At 41.1% G+C, this 20142-nt stretch overlaps 1 protein-coding gene across 1 annotated transcript in view; it reads left to right on the forward strand.

The window, feature by feature from the left end:
* Positions 1-20133, forward strand: part of LOC116979125 (FH2 domain-containing protein 1-like) — a 45793-nt gene extending 25660 nt beyond the window's left edge. Inside the window, exons 8-12 of the mRNA XM_033030612.1 lie at positions 1705-1812; positions 3973-4043; positions 6798-6915; positions 14018-14179; positions 18064-20133. Coding sequence (XP_032886503.1) covers positions 1705-1812; positions 3973-4043; positions 6798-6915; positions 14018-14179; positions 18064-19365 — 1761 coding nt within the window. The 3' untranslated portion in view covers positions 19366-20133. The remainder of the gene's footprint in view (positions 1-1704; positions 1813-3972; positions 4044-6797; positions 6916-14017; positions 14180-18063) is intronic.
* The last annotated feature ends 9 nt before the right edge of the window (positions 20134-20142 follow it).

Below are 20142 nucleotides of genomic sequence, written 5' to 3' on the forward strand. Positions count from 1 at the left end.
GAGACCTGAGGGGCATTTATGTCACGTAGAGGCTGGTGAGGATATATGGAACCAGCTGTCAGAGAAAGTTGCGGAGGCAGGCACATTTAAAGGACAATTAGACAGGTACATGGATTGGAAATATTTGGAGGGATATGGGCCAAACACAAGCAGATAAGGCTTACTCAGGGATTACACCTGGTCGGCATGTGTGAGCTGGGCCATGGGCCTGCTTCTGTGCTGTATGTCCCTATGATTCTCTAAGGGTTGTGATTCCATCATCCCTACCTATTTTTAGTTCCATTTCAGTTCAGGAATATTGTGCATTGATCTGTGGAAAATAAAAATTGCACTTACCGTCTAATGCACTGAGGTTTTGCTTATAATCATGCTCAGCCTTCCAGTTTGTTACCCTAATAGTATTACCATTTAAGATAGCAACGTGCTAAACAATTGCAGTGGACCTCCACTGAGCACTGAATGAGAGCACTAATGGAATCAGCATTATGGCATTATATATAGAGAGATGTTTTGCTGTCAGTGCTGTAGAACTGGAACCTGGTATGATTCCCACGATGAATCAGTCACGACTCAGTGTGGAGAAGCTGTTTGGTCTAGGGTGGGCAGGCAGATCCAAATGACTTCTCAGCACTGCCATGAGCTCAAGGTTGCATCCCGGCCAGCACAGTGAGTGTGGTCATTACTGGGATCTAGCAGTGAATGTGCCATGTGTTGACAGTCCGCCCAGATCCTGCAGTCTCTCTCATCACCTCCTGATGGGTATGATAACAAAGTCAATGGTGATAGCTGGGGAGCTGAGATGTAAGGTTTTGTGGAATCCAGGCACTGTATTAACACATGGAGCAGGTGCTGCCTGACTAGGGTTGCCAACGTACTCACTCCCAAATAAGGGACAAATGGTCAAAATAAGGGACAAATTCCCGATGACAATTTGCTGACCGACTCGGCCATGGCTGGGTAAAGTGATGAGTTGGCCCGGGTGCTGGACTGCACACAAAGCCCAGCTAAGGAGTCCGGCACCCCATCCACCTCATGAACCGATGATCGGCCATGAGAAGGAGGGGTGGTGGTGTTGGCGGTAAGCGAAGGTCCGAAGGTTGGACAGCTGGCCAGGCTGCCGACCGACGGGGCCACGGGCGAGGCATTGCTGCTGCTGCACTCCATGGGCTGCACTACGTCGGGACGGGTGAGGCGGGGCCGGACGCGGCGCTCCGACCCGACAGTCCCCTCGACCCGAGTAATAGCAGTCAAATACGGGACAAGGGCGGTCCCATTGGGGACAAACCAATTTAGCTCAATATATGAGATGTCCCGGCAAATACAGGACAGTTGGCAACCCTATGCCTGATCCCAAAATATCCTGCACTCGCTGTGTATGGAGCAGTCATGCTGTTTGTCTCAGTCTACCCAACACCACCCTGATGCTCTGCCTCTCCACTAGTTACAGGGAGTGCCTGGAAAGGGATTTACAGCAGATTCCTTTTATTCAAATTCTGAGGGAATATACCTGTAGGTGTTCAGACCTGAGGATCAACAGTGATATTATAAATTAATACCCGGCAGAAAGTGCTATGCAAGATAATGCAACGATTCTAATTACAAAAACAAATCACATTGTTTTTATCACCATGCACAGTTTTGTAGTTTTGTGAACCAATGTCTGCAGTTCCTTGTGTTTATGTTGTTTCCTTGTTACATTTGCAGGGAGGATATTCAGGAAATGCTGCAGGATTTCGCCTTGCGTCATTATTGAAACTCGCTGACATAAAAGCAAATAAACCTGGCATGAACCTGATGCACTTTGTGGCCATGGTAAGTATTCTAAAAATAAACCAAACCCTTATTGCAGGTTGCCTTTATTTGAATGTTAGTTGTTTTGTTGTTGGCTTGGAAACAGAAATGTAGTAAGAAATAATATCTCCCCTTATTTTGGAATCGGGAAAGGAAGTAAAGCTTTGATAGACCATTGAATTTAAAGGGTTTACTGCAGTTTAGTTGTTTGGATGTAGCACTGTGGCAGGTGCTTTACAATTGTGCCAATGGAAGCATTCTCAATTCCAAAGCAGATTATGAGTATAGGTACTAACAGTGGCAGCATTGCCAGAATATGTCCGCAGTGAAATTGCATAGAGTATATATGGAATAAAATATTTTCCAATGAATCTTACAAAATAATTTATATATGAATAGTACTCTGTTTAAAATTCTGCAAGTTTCTAATCTGTAAAAATTGATGCACGCAGTCCTCATTGTCCACTGATTTCTTATCTGTGGATCTGCAAATTCACAAGGTCAATCCCAGATCCCAACTTTAATTTTTTCTGAGGCTTTGAGCTGCAGCAAAAGGATTTGAGACACCTCCAAAGAGCGAGAATGCATACAGATATATCCCTTTGCCTGTGAGTGTTATTTATTAAATCAAACAATTCAGTGCCTCATTTATTGACTATAGCTCATTTTTCAACATCATCCCAACTGAACTCTTCTACAAACTCCTAGACTTAAAACTCAGCAATTGAATCCTTAACTTCCTAACCAATAGACTGCAATCTGTAAGGATAGGTAACAAGACATCTTTCATGATAATATTTAGCAATTGTGTCCCGCAAGGCTGCATTCTTTGCCACTTACTATGCTCCCTATACACTCACAACTGTGCATCAAATTCTGCTCTAATTCCATTTACAAGCTTGCCAGTGATACAGCCTTAATAGACCGCATCTCACATAATGATAAGAATAAGCATAGGAAGTAGAGAACTTTATGCTATCAACAACCTCTGCCTTGGAGAGAGCATAATGGTATTCATGTATTTGTTACCTATGGGAAGTCTGTATCCCCATACATCATGGGTAATGAGAGCTGTCTGCATAAAATACATGTTGGTGGGTTATATTAGAAACATTTTACAGACTCTGTATTTATTAAAAAATAAATATAACTGTGGGCGATACTTGTGACATTTATAACTAAAACTGACAAAAGAACATGGACTGACCTCAATGTGCTTTTGTAAAGGTCTTTCTGGCTCAGAGAAATAACCCAAATCTCATCTTTGCGGTAGTTTAATGTTTATCATTAATACCAGTTCTGCCAGGTTTTACATTTAATGGCACTTGCACAAAGTTTTTGGCAGCCCTACGTTCCAAGTAAAATTGTGCTTCCAAAAATAATATCCTTGAATATTATGACTTTTTTCATCAGAAATATTTAAATCTTTAAGAAACATTGTCTTCTAAGTAGCGACTTTGCTTTTATGTATGTTATTTTACTTGAGTTATTTAGATTTTTCTTATAGGAGCATAAATCCAATAAAAATCTCAATTATGTCTGAACTGGTTTTATTTATCAGAAAGATAAGTTAAGCCATGGACCTAAGAGAGAAATGTTAGCAGCTTGACAATAAACATATATGGTGGTGTGGCTCTGCCTATCAAAAATACATTTGTTTCTATCATTGCATACTGTACATGAGACAATTTGTGCTCTCTAAAAAACATGTATTTAAAAGTATGATAACAAACTTAAGGTAGCCGATATATTTTTAACCTTCATACTTTCCAGATTTTGATTTCATATTCAGTTGTTTGTGTGGCTTATATCTTCATCAGTTTTCACTGCAGGCATTCCTCTTAACCTCTGGCATAAAGAAGACCTCTCCATGCACAAAATAATCCAATATATATACAATCTTTGTGATGAAGTCCACATCCCAGGAGTCATCCTACACGATAACATTTAAATAAAATTAAAATTATGCATTGAGGCACTGTAATATATTAAATTACTGAGGCTGAAGTTTGTAATTTGCCATTTAAATTAATCACAAAAATGGTATATGCAAATTTGGGATTTGTTTGAATTTCAATGGCCTGGAGCAGAGTTCCTCCCTCCAGTGAATTTCAGTGTCTTCATGTCAGAAATCCATTGCAGCTCATTTATTGACAGAATTAACACTCCGTTCTTCAACAGGAGGCAGGAAAAAAAGACAAGAACCTTCTCTCCTTTCCGGATAAACTCGAACACATTGGTGAAGCTGCTAGGTAGGATGAATTATCTTCCCGACAGCCCGACTTTACATTGCACCGCCATTACTGTGCAGTCAGAAACCCAACAAATCTGACACCTACTGCACACCAACATTTCTTCATGTAATATTTATCTTATTATCTCCTCTTACTTACCTTCTCCCCAAAATCCACAATCACAACTGCTCTGGCAGACCCATTGTTTCTGCCTGCTCCTGTCCCACGGAAATGATATCCATGTATCTCAACTCTATCCTATCCCCCGGTCCAATATCTCCCGGATAAGTCCAGGATACCTCACATGCCTTTCGTCTCTTTAATGACACGCTTTCCTAGCCCCCACTCCCTCATCTTTACTATGGATGTTCAGTCACTCTACACATCTATCCACCACCAGGAAGGCCTTGAAGCCCTCTTTCTCCCTCAACCACAGAACCATTCAATTTCCCTCTACTCACACTCTAATCTGCCTAGCGAAGCTGGTCCTCACCCTCAACAACTTCTCCTTTGACTCCTCCCACTTCCTCCAAGTCCAAGGTGTAGCTATGTGCACCCGCATGGGCCCCAGCTATGCCTGCCTCTTTGTAGGGTACATTGAACAATCCCTGTTCCAGGCATACACTGGCCCTATCCCCGAACTCTATCTCTGTTACATTGATGACTGCATCGGTGCTACCTGCTGCACCCATGCAGAACTCATGGAATTCATCATCTTCGCCACCAACTTTCATCCTGCACTCAAATTTACTTGGACCATCTCCAACACCTCGCTCCCCTTTCTTGATCTTACAGTCTCCATCACGGGAAATAGACTATTGACTGATGTCTATTACAAACCCACTGACTCCCACAACTATCTCGACTACACTTCTTCCCACCCTGCTTCCGGCAAAGACTCAATCCCCTACTCCCAATTTATCGGTCTACGCCGCGTCTGGGGTTCCTCTCTCCCGTTATAGATGAGACCCTCACTCTTGTCTCCTCGGTACCTTGCAGCTCCGCTCTTGCCCACCCCCCCCAGTCACAACAGGGACAGAGTCCCTCTCGTCCTTACCTTCAACCTCATCAGCCATCGCATACAACACATAATCCTTCTGAAATTTATGCCACCTCCAACGGGATCCCACCACAACCCACATTTTCCCATCTCCACCCCTTTCCGCCTTCCACAGAAACCGTTCCCTCCGCAACTCCTTGGTTAACTCATCCCTTCCAACCCAAACCACCCCCTCCCCAGGTAACTTCCCCTGCAACTGCAGAAGATGTTACACCTGTTGCTATAGCTCTTCCCTCCACTCTGTCCAGGGACCGCGACAGTCCTTTTAGGTTAAGGCAGAGGTTCACTTGGACCTCCTCCAACCTCATATACTGTATCCATTGTTCAAGATGTGGACTCATACATCGGGGAGACCAAACGCAGACTGGGCGATCGTTTCGCGGACACCTTCACTCAGCCCGCCTGAACCTACCTGATAAGTTGCTGGACACTTTATTTCTCCTTCCCATTCCTACACAGACCATTCTGTCCTAGGTCTCCTCCATTGTCAGAGTGAGGCTAAACGCAAATTGGAGGAAAAGCATCTCATATTTCACTTGGGCAGCTTACAGTCCAGTGGTATGACATTTGATTTCTCTCACTTCAGGTTGCTCCAGCATTCCCTCTCTCTATCCCTCCCCCACCCAAGTCACACTGGCTTCTCATTTTCAACCTACAAACAGTTAATAATGGCCTGTTTCCTTTATCATCGTTACATTTTTGCATATCTTTCATTCGTTGTTCTTTTTCTCTACACATCATCGTCTATATCTCTCGTTTTCCTGATCCTTATCCAGTCTGAAGAAGGGTTTCAACCCGAAACATCCCCCATTCCTTCTCTCCAGGGATGCTGCCTGTCCCGCTGAGTTATTCCAGCTTTTGTGTCTTATTATTTCTCATTTACTTTAGGACCATAAATGTTCAATATCCTTGTTTTCCATGAAGAAGTCATCCATCTTGCATTGATTCAAATATAGTTAAATTCATGCTGTACATTTGTGCTGCTTTACAAGTAAAGCTTTACACTAATGTTGCAGTTGCCTGTAATGTCCCAACCTTTGGTCTCAATAGCCTTCACAAGAGGCCAAGCATGCCAAATATCTTCTTCACCATACTGACTACCTGACTCTCCACTTTTAGGGAAAGATGCATCTGTACTCCCACATATTTATGTTCTGCTATGCTCACCGTGGCTCTACCATTTACTGTGTAAGTTCTGCTCTGGTTTGACAAACCAAAGTACAATACTTCACTCTTATTAGAGTTAACTTCCATTTGCCATTCCTTGGCTCACCTTCCCAACTGGTCCAAATCTTGTGATAAACTTAAGATTCCTGAATGATGACTGATGATTTCAAACAACAAGTAGTACTCGACTACTGATAGAACAAGGGAGGAGAGAGGATAATTTAATCCAAGATTTCTTTGGATGTCCATTGAAGAGATGTCCAATGGATGTCCATTGAACTCATGATCAACAGTTAATAGTTATAAGTAACAAACATTGAAAGCCAACTGCATTTAGTGGCTTTTATTTTGAGAGATAACCTGACAGACATTTAATAAAGAGCATAACATGGAGTGAACATTAAATAATTTCTTTGACTGATAGAGACTATATGAGATTTTAGCAAATCTTAATATATTTACACAGAAGTTCCAAAATTACAAGTTTAGGATTGAGAAGATCTGGGAAAATACATTTATTAACTTCAAACTCTGCCGTGTCCAAGGTTATCTGAAGATGGGTTGACAGAAGAGCTAAATAAACTGGAGGAAAGACTTGATTCTCTCCAGACAAATTTGCATGAAGATCCAGAGCTTGAAGCACAGATAACATCATTCCTGCAGGTAAAGCTAGTTAAACACAAAATTAAGTAAATAATGAAGTCTTCCCTTCCACTCCTGTTAAGTTTATTGAAATTGAAGTAACAAGTTGGAATAGCAGGACAGTGTTATAAATCTTTACAATATATTAAATGTATCAGTTAATGTACAGGATAACAAAGATTATGACCACATCGTTTGGAAGAGTGAAGTTTTTATTTGTTTGTTCCTTCCAACGAGTTGCAACATTTATATTTGAGCTGAAGCTAAATTTCATCTTGACTTGAAATGTTAAACAATTGTCATTAGGGTCTCTCATGAATCCAAGTTTACAAGTTTAATTTTGGTATTAAAACCAGTTAGATCAGGATGTTAGATCAATTTTTAGTGGTCTTACAACTTTTTGGCTTATTGAGAATCAACAGTTTGGTTACTGGTCTGGTCCATTTCTGACCAGGATTATACAGTGCCCATCAAAATGTTTGGGCCGAAGATCCATCATTTATTTATTTGCCTCTGTACTCCATAATTTGAGATATGTAATAGAAAAAAAATCACATGTGGTTAAAGTGCACATTATCAGATTTTAGTAAAGGGTATTTTTATACATTTTTATACATTCACCATGTAGAAATTACAGCAGTATTTATACATAGCCCCCCCCCCATTTCAGGGCACCATAATGTTTGGGACACAGCAATGTAATGTGAATGAAAGTAGTCATGTTTAGTATTTTGTTGCATATCCTTTGCATGCAATGACTGCTTGAAGTCTGTGATTCATGGACATCACCAGTTGTTGGGTGTCTTCTCTGGTGATGCTCTGCCATACCTATGTTGCTGCCATCTTTAGCTTGCGCTTGTTTTGGGGGCTAGTTCCCTTCAGTTTTCTCTTCAGCATATAAAAGGTATGCTCAATTGGGTTCAGATCGGGTGATTGACTTGGCCACTCAAGATTTTCCATTTTTTAGCTTGGAAAACTTTGTTGCTTTAGCAGTATGTTTGGGATCATTGTCTTGCTGTAGAATGAACTGCCGGCCAATGGGTTTTGAGGCATTTGTTTGAACTTGAGCAGATAGGATGTGTCTATACACTTCTGAATTCATGATGCTACTACCATCAGCAGTTGTATCATCAATGAAGATAAGTTAGCCAGTACCTTCAGCAGCCATACCTGCCCAGGACATAATACCCCCACCACCGTGTTTCACAGATGAGGTGGTATGCTTTGGATCTTGGGCAGTTCCTTCTCTCCTCCATACTTTGCTCTCACCATCACTCTGATATAAGTTAATCTACGTCTCATCTGTCCACAAGACCTTTTTCCAGAACTGTGGTTGCTTTTTTAAGTACTTAATGCAAACTCTAACCTGGCCATCCTATTTTTGCGACTAACCTGTGGTTTCCATCTTGCAGTGTAGCCTCTGTATTTCTGTTCATGAAGTCTTCTGCAGACAGTGGTCATTGACAAATCCATACCTGTTAGTAAGCTGCTTGCCTCAAAATGGAAACAAATTCTACAACCATTCGATCAACAGATCTGGCTCTCTGCTTCCCCACTGATGAGTGTGCCTGTGCAGTATGGGAGCGCTCAGCTCATGCAAGGAAGATTGATCCTGTACTAAACACAAGTTGTCGCTGCATCAGTAGATGCATGAAACCTAACAAGACTGACAACATCTACCTACTCTCTGGCATTGCACCCCCTGGAATCAGAAGAGCTGTAGCTAGTCAAAAAGAACACCTCAGACAATCAGAGGATGAAAGACACCTCTTACATGACCACCCTTTGCTACCTCAGCGTTTGAAATCACGCAGAAGTTTCCTCTCTTCTGTCCATCGCCTGGACTGCAGTGCACCATCCATAAGGCTCAAACTCCGGGAAGAGTGACTAGAGTAATCTCCGGAAACATTCACATGGTAATCGATCCCTCCGAGAAACCCCGCCAGGTTCCGACCAACCATGGATAACCTGGCGCAGTCTCAATAGACTGCGGACAGGCATGGGAAGGAGCAAATTGAAGATGCTGAAGTGGGGATATGCTGAAAATGCGGCAGACTGCGAGTGCGGACGGGGCCTCCAGACGATGGAACATCTCCTGAGCTGTGACACATGCACTGTAAAGGACCTTGCAGAGGCCAACGACGTGGCACTAAAATTTGCTCGCTATTGGCAAACAGTTATGTGATGACACAAAATAATAATAACCTGATTCTTGAAGAGTGTTTCTGATCTGTCCGACAGGTGTTTGGGAGATTTTTCTTTTTTTGTAGAGAGAATTCTTCTGTCATCAGCTGTGGAGATCTTCCTTGGCCTGCCAGTCCCTTTGCGATTAGTAAGCTCACCAGTGCTCTCTTTCTTCTTAATGATGTTCCAAACAGTTGATTTTGGTAAGTTTTGGCTGATGTCTCTAACAGTTTTATTCTTGTTTCTCAGTCTTATAATGGCTTATTTGACTTTCATTGGCACAACTTTGGTCCTCATGTTGATAAACAGCAATGAAAGTTTCCAATCGTGATGGAAAGACTGAAGGAAAGACTAGAGGGCCTATCCCACTTGGGCGTCATTTGCGGGACATCCTAAAAATTGGTTGGCGCGTCGTGACGCGAGCATGACGCGCACATGGCGCATGGTGAGGCGTCATGGCGTATGCAATGACGTGCGGTCACGCGCGGCAACCCAGGATTTTGTAATGCTCAAAATCCTCGCGCGCCACTTGCGTGACGTATCCCTTGCGCACGCTGACGTACTGATGGTGTACGCTGACGTACTGACAGCATACATGTAGGGCGTGGTGACACATGGTTACGCACGGTGACACACGAACATTGCCTATGCTAATTTATTTTTGCGTCACCATGCGTCAACGTCCGTAACCATGCGCCGCTCATACGCCGTCGTCGTGCCATTTGCGTATCATTTGAGTACCGCACCACGTGACCACACGGGTATAAAGAGCCCATAGTTTTGAACATTTTTCACTGAGAAAATCCTTGCCACGGTAATCGGACTAAGTACGAACAACATCGCAAATGACTCCCAAAAGAAGCAGGGCCCTCAAGAGCACGGCGCGCGATTGTCGTACTGCGAGACAATTGTCGCGCGACAGTCACTGTCGCATAAATGACGCCCAAGTGGGACAGGCCCTTTACTGCTGAGAGCTCTCTTATACCTGCCTTAAGGAGGCAATTAAACACACCTGATCAATTACAAAAGCCTGTGAAGCCATGTGTCCAAAACATTATGGTGCCCTGAAATGAGGGGACTATGTATAAACACAGCTGTAATTTCTACAAGGTGAAATCAAACTGTATAAAAATTGCCTTTAATAAAATCTGACAGTGTACACTTTAACCACGTGATTTTTTTTATTACAAAGCTCAAATTGTGGAGTACAGATGCAAATAAATAATTGGTGGGTCTTTGTCCCAAACATTATGGAGGGCACTGTACTTATTGTGACAACAAGTATTTTTTGATTACAGAGGAACACAGACAGACAGAGGAATTGTGTTTTAAATATTATCTCTGGTTGGCTGCATCTAACATAAGCGTGGCAGTGGTCACAAATAAATAAAGTTGCATAGAACATATGGTTGTTCAGATACCCTTATTTGGGGTGTATTTCCTATGATTGTGTTAACAATTGTCCTTAAAATGTGTTTTCCAATTTGTTTGATATTTGGGACATCTTGATTATATTGTTACTGTAATGGCTGTTTCTATACCTTCTCATAGTCCAATTCCGATAGCTATTACTTCTCAGCAATGTGATGGAGCTATAGTTTACGCACTCACCGAACTCTTATGATAGCAAAAACAAATTCTCCAGACGTTGCTTCTTGATTAATTGGTCCTTATTGAAGTAATTCATAACTTTCCCTTCTCAATAGTTGTTCCATTCATGGCATACTTCTTATAAGAGTGTGGTGTCTCGTGTGATGGTGAGATCGTGGTAACAACTGTTAGCCTTCACATCCCTCGAGACAAACTAAAACTCAACTCCATGAGTCTGCTCTAGTCTCCTCCAAAGTAGACAAACCCTTCTACGTATCAAATCCCACCTACAAAAGTACAGACAGATAAAAACTAAAAATATAATATACTGACTTAAGCTTAATGGCTCCTACAGTTACTGCTTGTGCTCAAAGGGAGATGACGTGGAAAACAAAGGGAAATTGTTTGTTAGTAGTTAACATTGTTCACTACAGTGCAAGTTCCATATGCTCTTCTGCAGTCAGCATCCTCAGAAGTATACTTGAAAGATTTTCTAAGAAACAGAACTTTGATCTAATTTCAGATCGTAGCTCAAAGAATTGAATACTGACATTATCCTCATACACTCATGTAAAAGTCTACAAGAGAATGGTGCCTTCAAGAATTCTGTCAAACTTTAGAACAAACCTATGTTTGTGGATTGCTTCAATCACTATACTTTTAAAATATGTGCATCTGGTCATCTTGCAGATCAAACCAAGAGTTCTTCTGCTGCGACATCTAGTTGTTAAATAATTATATTATTTCATCTGGAAGTTCATTATGTGTTCACCTGTCCAAGGCATGTCATTTTACTGCACATCCACAACTTAACATAAAATAATACATCCCAAAATAATGTATCTGTTCTTGACCATTCTGTACAACTGAGCACATTGATGCAATAGCCTAGAAGGCTAGAAGCCTAGAAAGATGCTGGAGTCAATTATTAAAGAGGTAATAATGGGGCATTTGGATAGCAGTAAAAGGATTAGTCCAAGTCAACATGGATTTATGAAAGGAAAATCATGCTTGACTAATCTTCTGGAATTTTTTGAGGATGTGACAAGTAAAATGGATGAAGGGGAGCCAGTGGATGTAGTGTATCTAGACTTTCAGAAAACCTTTGATAAGGTCCCGCACGGGAGACTGGTGACTAAAATTAGAGCACATGGTATTGGGGGTAGGGTTTGACATGGATAGAAAATTAGTTGGCAGACAGGAAGCAAAGAGTAGGAGTGAATGGGTCATTTTCAGAATGGCAGGCAGTGGCAAGTGGAGTGCCGCAAGGCTCGGTGTTGGGGCCGCAACTGTTTACCATATATATTAATGATTTGGAAGAGGGAATTAGGAGCAACACTAGCAGGTTTGCGGATGACACAAAGCTGGGTGGCAGTGTGAACTGTGAAGAGGATGTTAGGAGGTTGCAGGGTGATCTGGACAGGTTGAGTGAGTGGGCAGATGCGTGGCAGATGCAGTATAATGTAGATAAATGTGAGGTTATCCACTTTGGCAGCAAAAACAAGGGGGCAGATTTTTTATCTCAATGGGGTTAGGTTAGGTAAGGGGGAGGTACAGCGAGTCCAGGGCGTCCTTGTACACCGGTCACTGAAAGTTGGCATACAGGTACAGCAGGCAGTGAAGAAAGCTAATGGAATGTTGGCCTTCATAACAAGAGGATTTCAGTATAGGAGTAAAGAGGCTCTTCTGCAGTTGTATAGGGCTCTGGTGAGACCACATCTGGAGTATTGTGTACAGTTTTGATCTCCTAATTTGAGGAAGGACATCCTTGTGATTGAGGCAGTGCAGCGTAGGTTCACGAGATTGATCCCTGGGATGGCGGGGCTGTCATATGAGGAAAGATTGAAAAGACTAGGCTTGAATTCAATTGAGTTTAGAAGGATGAGGGGGTATCTTATAGAAACATATAAAATTACAAAAGGGCTGGACAAGCTAGATGCAGGAAAAATGTTCCCAATGTTGGGCGAGTCCAGAACCAGGGGCCACAGTCTTAGAATAAAGGGGAGGTCATTTAAGACTGAGGTGAGAAAAAACTTTTTCACCCAGAGAGTTGTGAATTTATGGAATTCCCTGCCACAGAGGGCAGTGGAGGCCAAATCACTGGATGGATTTAAGAGAGAGTTAGATAGAGCTCTAGGGGCTAGTGGAGTCAAGGGATATGGGGAGAAGGCAGGCACGGGTTATTGATAGGGGACGATCAGCCATGATCACAATGAATGGCGGTGCTGGCTCGAAGGGCCGAATGGCCTCCTCCTGCACCTATTTTCTATGTTTCTATGTAAGGCACACCAATGCCTCTCCTTCCTTAGGAGACTGAGGAAAGTGAACAAGACTCTGATGGCTCTTATAAACTTCGACGGATGCACCATAGAAACCATGGCATCGATGATAGACACAAAATGCTGGAGTAACTCAACGGGACAGGCAGCATCTCTGGAGAGAAGGAATGGGTGACGTTTCGGGTCAAGACCCTTCTTCAGACTAATGTCAGGGGAGTGGGCGGGACAGAGATAGAATATAGTCGGAGCAATAATAAACCTAAACCTATCTTTGACAGATCAACTCTGTAATGCCTCTTACCAGGCCAGAACGTCTGTCTTTGCTCTGTGCCTGAAAGTTTCCTTGCTTTCAGACAACCAAAAATAAGCAAGATATTCACAGTTTGATTAAAGCAATGTCATGCTTGATAGTAATTTTTATTTTTATTTCCTCAGGAATAATTGTATGTTGTAGCATGTCATTTATGTAGGTTCCTAGCTGTCTTTCATCTTCAACATAAGCCATTTAAAAGACAGGTCGTTTTCTGTTTTGTCAGCAAGTGTAATTCAGCTCAACAGGATGGCAAGCTTGGAATAAGTGCAAGCAAAGTTGATTAGTACTCAGAGGGACTAATATGTATATGATTAACCTCAATGTTATACAACAAAAATAGATACCTTTAGAAAATAACCATATCTTAAATTATATATCTAGTTGGCTCCACAAATTGCTGTCTCTGTTTGATTCAGATAATCCTGTCAATGTTGTCACTGGTTCTCTTAAAGTTGGGATAATTCATATTCAAAGTTTCCCTGGAAAAAAAGCAATCTCAGTAGCTGGAGTTAGAATGGAACTCAGACGCGATTCAATTATCTTACAATCCTCAGTGCTTCTACGTTTAATAGCAATTACATTTCAGCATGATATTTATTCTCTCAGTCTCTGTTTGCTGGATGGATTTTTCTCAAAAGCGATTGTGAAAATCCATTCTTCAAGTTAAAATGCATTGAGCTAAATGTAAGAATTGAAAAAATAAATCTGTTGCTTCAGATTACATTTTTGTAAGCCTTTGTTTTCCTTTCATTTACAGACTGCAAAGAAAGAACTGAAAGTAATATGGGAAAAAATGAAATTGTTCCAGAAGTTGAGAAACTCTTTGGTAGAATATTTCTGTGAAGATGAAAAGTTTAAGGTGGAAGAATACTGCATTGTTCTCAAAAGCTTCTGTGAAAAATTCCAAACAGCAATTCAGGTACTGTCAATTATTCTCAGTAAAGTTCGAGTTAAGTTGATGCCATTGTCCATGCCAGACAATTATATAATTGCAGGTGTTCCTGATGGCATAAGTTGTATATCATTAGCTGAGACACACTGATATTTTATTAGCTGTGTCCTCGTGTTGAAGCTGAACAATTAGTAGGAGACCAAATCACTTGCATGAGTGAAGAGGATGGAAAAATCAAATATTTAAGAGGGCATAGCTTTATGGTAAGAGGGGCAAAGTTTAAAGGACATGCATAGGGCAAGTTTTTTCCAAGCAATCACCACCTCTAGGTGGTGAGTGGCTGGAAGGTGCTGCTGGGGTGGTGGTTGAGGCAGAAGCGATAGTGGCATTTTGGAGTTGATTGGATATTCCTATGAATATGGAGGGAATGGAAGGACATGGATTATATGCAGGCAGATAAGAGTTGGTCTTGGCATCATGTCCGGCACAGACAGTGAGGGCTGAAGGGCCTGTTTTCTTGTGCTGTACTGTTCCTTGTTCTGTGTTCAAGTGCCACATAGGGCTTCTCTCTGGCATGTACCTACACATTTATGTTGATAACTCCAACATCTATTTCCCCTTCTAAGCATTTTTTAAATTAAGTTGTGTCCTCTGGGTTAATTGAGGTCTACATACTCTGGTCGAGTTGATACATCCCTGCTCATTAAATGTATCACCTGCCACTGCTGAGTCCTACTGAATGCTGCAAGGGCAAAAATGCTATTTCCCTGGTTATCTTTTAACTGAATGGAGTAATATTTCATCCTAAAAACAATAGAGATGAATCACATTGCTACCCCACCCTCCTCACAATTCTCCAATGAAATTGTAATGTCACTGTTTTACTTGGTTTTCTTTGATGCCTGTACACACTGTTAACATGTCATATGCATGTTGAGAAATAACGACAGTTCAGCATTAGGACAAATTAACTGCCTTCATTAAAAAAAAGGCTTAAATGGAAATATGACATTCAGTGAGGAAGGTACAGATTAACCCAGGAGCTTTGGCATGGATTTATTCAGGGAAGATTATCTCCAACTAAGTTGATCAAATTCTTTGTGGAGGTAACAAGGAGGATCTATGTGAACAGTGAGTTTGATGTAACCTCTACGGATTTTAACAAGATGTTACATAATATCCCACATGGCAGAATGGTCCAAAGAGTAATATTCTATAGGACATCCAGGAGAGACTGTAATATTGGATCAAACATTTGCTTAGTAGAAAAGACAAGATAATGGTTCTTGGGCGTTTTTATATGACTGTAAGGTCGTTACTAGTGGGGTTCCACTGGACTCAGTAATGTTTGCCCACTATTACTGTCAAAGTAATTTCCAGGTGTCAACTCTGCAATAATTTCTTGCAGTGACATTTATTTTCCTTATCCTAGTTGATAAAAATATTGGTAATATGCTATTGTTGCCAAGCACAGCACCAATATTGCCAAAGGGTTAGATAACAGTATGTATACTTATCATATGTCTACACAATAGTGATCATGTTTTGCAAGCTACTTTCATGTTTACAATTGAAAATCAGGATATGCCTGGATCCACCCTGTCTCGTGCAAACTTGAAAGCCTTTACTTTCTCGTTTAATTACTTGCAAAATTTAATCCAGCATCTGCATACAGTGCATGAGAATTTTAGCAAGACCAGGAACACTGTCCACAGTGCTCAATGAAGGCAAACGTATTTACAGCATTAACAGGATGTGTGGACCTGAGGAGAGGGAATAGAGAGTCCATGAGGAGACAAATGAAGATCAAAGCTACAGCAAGTGGAAGGTGAAATAGGCAATGTTTCGGGCCGAAACCCTTCTTCAGACTGATGGGAGGTGGGGGGCGGGGAGAAGAAAGGAAAAAGGAGGAGGAGGAGCCCGAGGGCTGAGGGATGGGAGGAGGCAGCCCGAGGGCTGAGGAAGGGGAGGAGACAGCAAGGGCTAAAAAATTGGGAGAATTCAATGTTCATGCCCCCAGGATGCAGACTCTCCAAGCGAAAAAGCAAGACCAATCCTGGTTCAAATTCACTGCAAATTCCGTTTAATGTTCCTCATCTAATCAAAACCAGAACATGAGGTTACTTGACCAGGTGTTTTCTACAATGACACAATCTTCTGAATTATCTGTTTTGTGCACCTGTCAAGTGGGAAGTTGAAAGTGAATGTGAACTGACAAAGAACATTTGGGCAAGAAAATAACTGTTGAAATGTTTGGTGTAGATCTAACCAATCTCTTGTTACCAACTTCATAATGGAAATATGTGGAGGAATGCCCTCCCACGACCATCTAAATCTTTCCTAACCAGAAGCCTTGGATGAAACAGGTCGACAATCTGTAAGAACCAGATCTTGTTCATTAAAGTCTGACAATACAGGATCCAAAAGGACATACAGACCATTAGAGGCCATAAGGCCATTAGAAAGAGAAAATATACTTTCAGTCTAAAGTGAAGGATGAGATGGACATTCAACAGTTTTGGCAGGGCTTGCACACCATCAGTTGTACAAGGCAAAACCAAGAGTAGCTCAAGCAACAGCAAGGCATTACTCCTGATCGAGCTCGGTGCTTTCTATACTTGCTGCAAAAGAGGGAACATTGATGTATCTTTTCAGGACACCATAGTTCATAGTGGCAATGTAATATTAGCCACTGAGGCCAATGTCTGAAGATCCTTCACAAGGGTGACCCTCGGAAACCATCTGACTCCGATGGTATACCCAACTATGTTTATAAAACCTGCATCGACCAACTGGCTGGAGGTTTTGTGGACATCTAAACCTCTCATTATTAGTGTCCAAGGTTCCCACTTGCCTTAAAGAACATCAGTAATACCGGTGCCCAAGAAAAACAAGGTGACATGCCTCAATGACGACTGACTGGTAGCACTAACATCCATGATGATGACCTTATTGAGCTGTAGCAAGTAAGAATTTCATTGTTCTGATGGCAGTACATATGACAATTAAACATTTTTTACTCTTGGCTTGAATAGCAGATCTTATTTTCTTGTTCATTTATGAGGATTAAGAACGCTTCAGTTGTGATGTGGAGGCATTCACAATGAACCAGTTGTTAGTTATGACTTCAAATGTTCCTTGGGAAAAAATACCCTGCACAGACAATTGGGAGGCCGCACTCAGGAGATGTGCACATAATTCCAAACCAGCTGACTCCTGCCTGGCTTGGTAAGGTTGATCTTCTGTAGTCAATAAGATTGGGTTTAAATAGGATTTGTCTAGATTAGCATCTTGGTCAGCATGGACATGCTGGGCTGATGGTCCCGTTTCTAAGCTCTACAGTATGTCTACATCTCTATGAATCTTAATTTTACATTAATCAAACACTTTCTTGAAGATAGTGACTTATTTCTTTAAGGATGGATTATCATTTTTATTTTAGAAAACAATAATTCATTCAAACCTCAATTAAAGCTATGGAATTAAGTATATACCTTACCTATTTTAATTTTAAGAAAAATGATTTTTATTTATTGTTTTTTCCAAAATATGATAAAACTCTGATTATCAATTGTCTGACCACCCGGGAATCCTGACGATTCATCAAACGTGATGGTCAGACAATGGATAATCTTCCCACGAGACTCACCTGCACCCTTGTTCCAATGCTGCCCTGAAACTTACTGAGTCCACTGGAGACATTTCTATTATATTCTGTAACATCTTTTAAAAGTAATTACAAGCATGTTGGGCAGTATTTATAACATCCAAAAGTCCTTTGCATGCTGGATTAATGCAGATTAATGCAATTAGATATGCTGGATATTAAAGAAAGGTTTCTGGATAAGAACAGGAATAAGGAATTTTTCTTCCCAAAATCTTAACAATCGAATTATTTGTACTTTCCTCAGGAGAATACAAATCGTGAAATTGCAGAACTGAGGAGGCAACAGATGGAGAAGAAAAATGCAGAAAAACGGCACTCCATAGCTATTTGTTCCACGGTCGAGAATGAACTGGGTCAAGATGAACTGGAAAGGGCACTTTCCAGAAATCTAAGACATCAGAGTATGAGGCGATGGAATTGCAAGTCTTTCAATCAGGATACTTCCTCACTTCCACATTGGACAAAAAGCCCACATGCCTCTGGTGAAGTGGCACAAATGGATCAAGAACGTGATACTAGTCGCGTAATTAAAGACTTTCATGATATTGAACTAGCAGATCTCATGAGGAAGGTATCTGCGAAGGTTCTGAATCAACAGTTGTGTGTTATGCAAAGAGCGAATCCTGTTCCAAAAGAAAGTGTGAACATTCTGAACCAGGAACCTGAGACAATCAAAGAAACAGAAAAATCTGAGAAAGAACCCACAGCATCCCAGCAAACTCTTCCACTCAGTAAGGATTATTCAAAACCGAATGACAGAACGATGTGCAGCACTCCAACCAAAAGACTAAAATCTAATGAAAATATAGTGAAAAAATCAAAACCTAGTCATTGTTCGAAGTGGAAAAGGGAGTCCTTGGAGCGAAATGAGGAACAATCTGCAGCTGCAAAGGGGAAACGATCAAACCAATCTTCACCAACTGCCAAAAAGACTTACACTGGAGTAAAAACCAGTGTTCATCAGAAGGATCCTTTTGACAAGGCAAATCAACAGTGGGACACAGGGTTAAACAAAGATAACAGGCAAAGTTTGATTACAATTAGAAAAAGCAAAGTGAACAACAATGATCCAAACTCGATTCTTGCTCAAGAGCAGAAGGCAATACATCTGGGAGACAAAGAGCACGTTTCTGAAAAATTATCTCCCAGGCCAACTTTAACTCAAAGAAATTTACAATCACCTAAACAGAGGCAATCTGTCACATCACCAGTAAGTATTAAACACATGAGTAGCATCAAAGAGAAACAAGAGGGACATCAAGTATCTGAGAAGGAAACACTAAGGATTGGGAGAAAATCTATCCAAAGTCAAAAGGAAAAGTTCACCTCTTCTCAAGCCACTTCCCCAATAACCGGTGCTCAAAACCAATCAGAGACTGCAAAATCAGATACTAGGAATCTTCATGCCAAACAATCTATGCCACTCAAGAAACCAAACTCTGAGCAAGTTACGAGTGTAAAACCTCAATCAGATTCCCTCACATACAAAGGAGCAGCTGATCAGTCCAGACCTTTGAAAAAGAGTAGACAGCCAGTATGGCGGTGATATGAGATACTACTGAAACCTAGATGATAATGCTGTATTTTGCGATCAGACCAGTTACCTGGACTAATATTCTCGAAACAAATCTTTCTGCCATTTAATAAGATGATTGAGATATTGATCACAAGGTTTGGTGGTAAAAACGAAATATAATAGAAGGCTAGTCATTAAAATGATTTGTTTGTCTGAACACAAAAAAAGGAAAGGCCGATTTTAGAAACTGTGAACAAGCCATTATTCAGTTCCTTTTGCTTCATACAGCAACAGAATTGCACAAATATTTTCCTGATCTTAGAATAACAGATTGGATGTATGGTAAATGGCTTGGCCAGCTTCAGCCGGAAGGGAAATCGTTTTTGCGTTGAGGGTGTGGAAGTGAGTCTGCCTGGCACTTCCTGTTTTGATCTGTGTTTTTGATTCCCAGGATTCAAAAAGCTGTGCAAGCTCAAAATTCTGACATTAAGAACAACAAAGCAAAAATGGTGCCAATAAGTGCTGGATCATCATATCACATACATTATACATTTCGGCTTTAAACAAAAATTCCCCTTCGACTTTCATTTGTTAGTTGAAATATAATTTTAAATGTTGAATTATTTAGTAACTTGTATAAATACACATAAACATCGTGAAACATGAGCTACTATCACAAGACTGAATTGAAGGGCATAATTTTAAATGTCAAGTCCATGCCAAATGTCAAGATGTGGCCCTTGTGGCTAAAGGGATCAGGGGGTATGGAGAGAAGGCAGGTACAGGATACTGAGTTGGATGATCAGC

The sequence above is a fragment of the Amblyraja radiata genome, chromosome 12 (genome assembly GCF_010909765.2).
Source record: "Amblyraja radiata isolate CabotCenter1 chromosome 12, sAmbRad1.1.pri, whole genome shotgun sequence".
NCBI lineage: Eukaryota > Metazoa > Chordata > Chondrichthyes > Rajiformes > Rajidae > Amblyraja > Amblyraja radiata.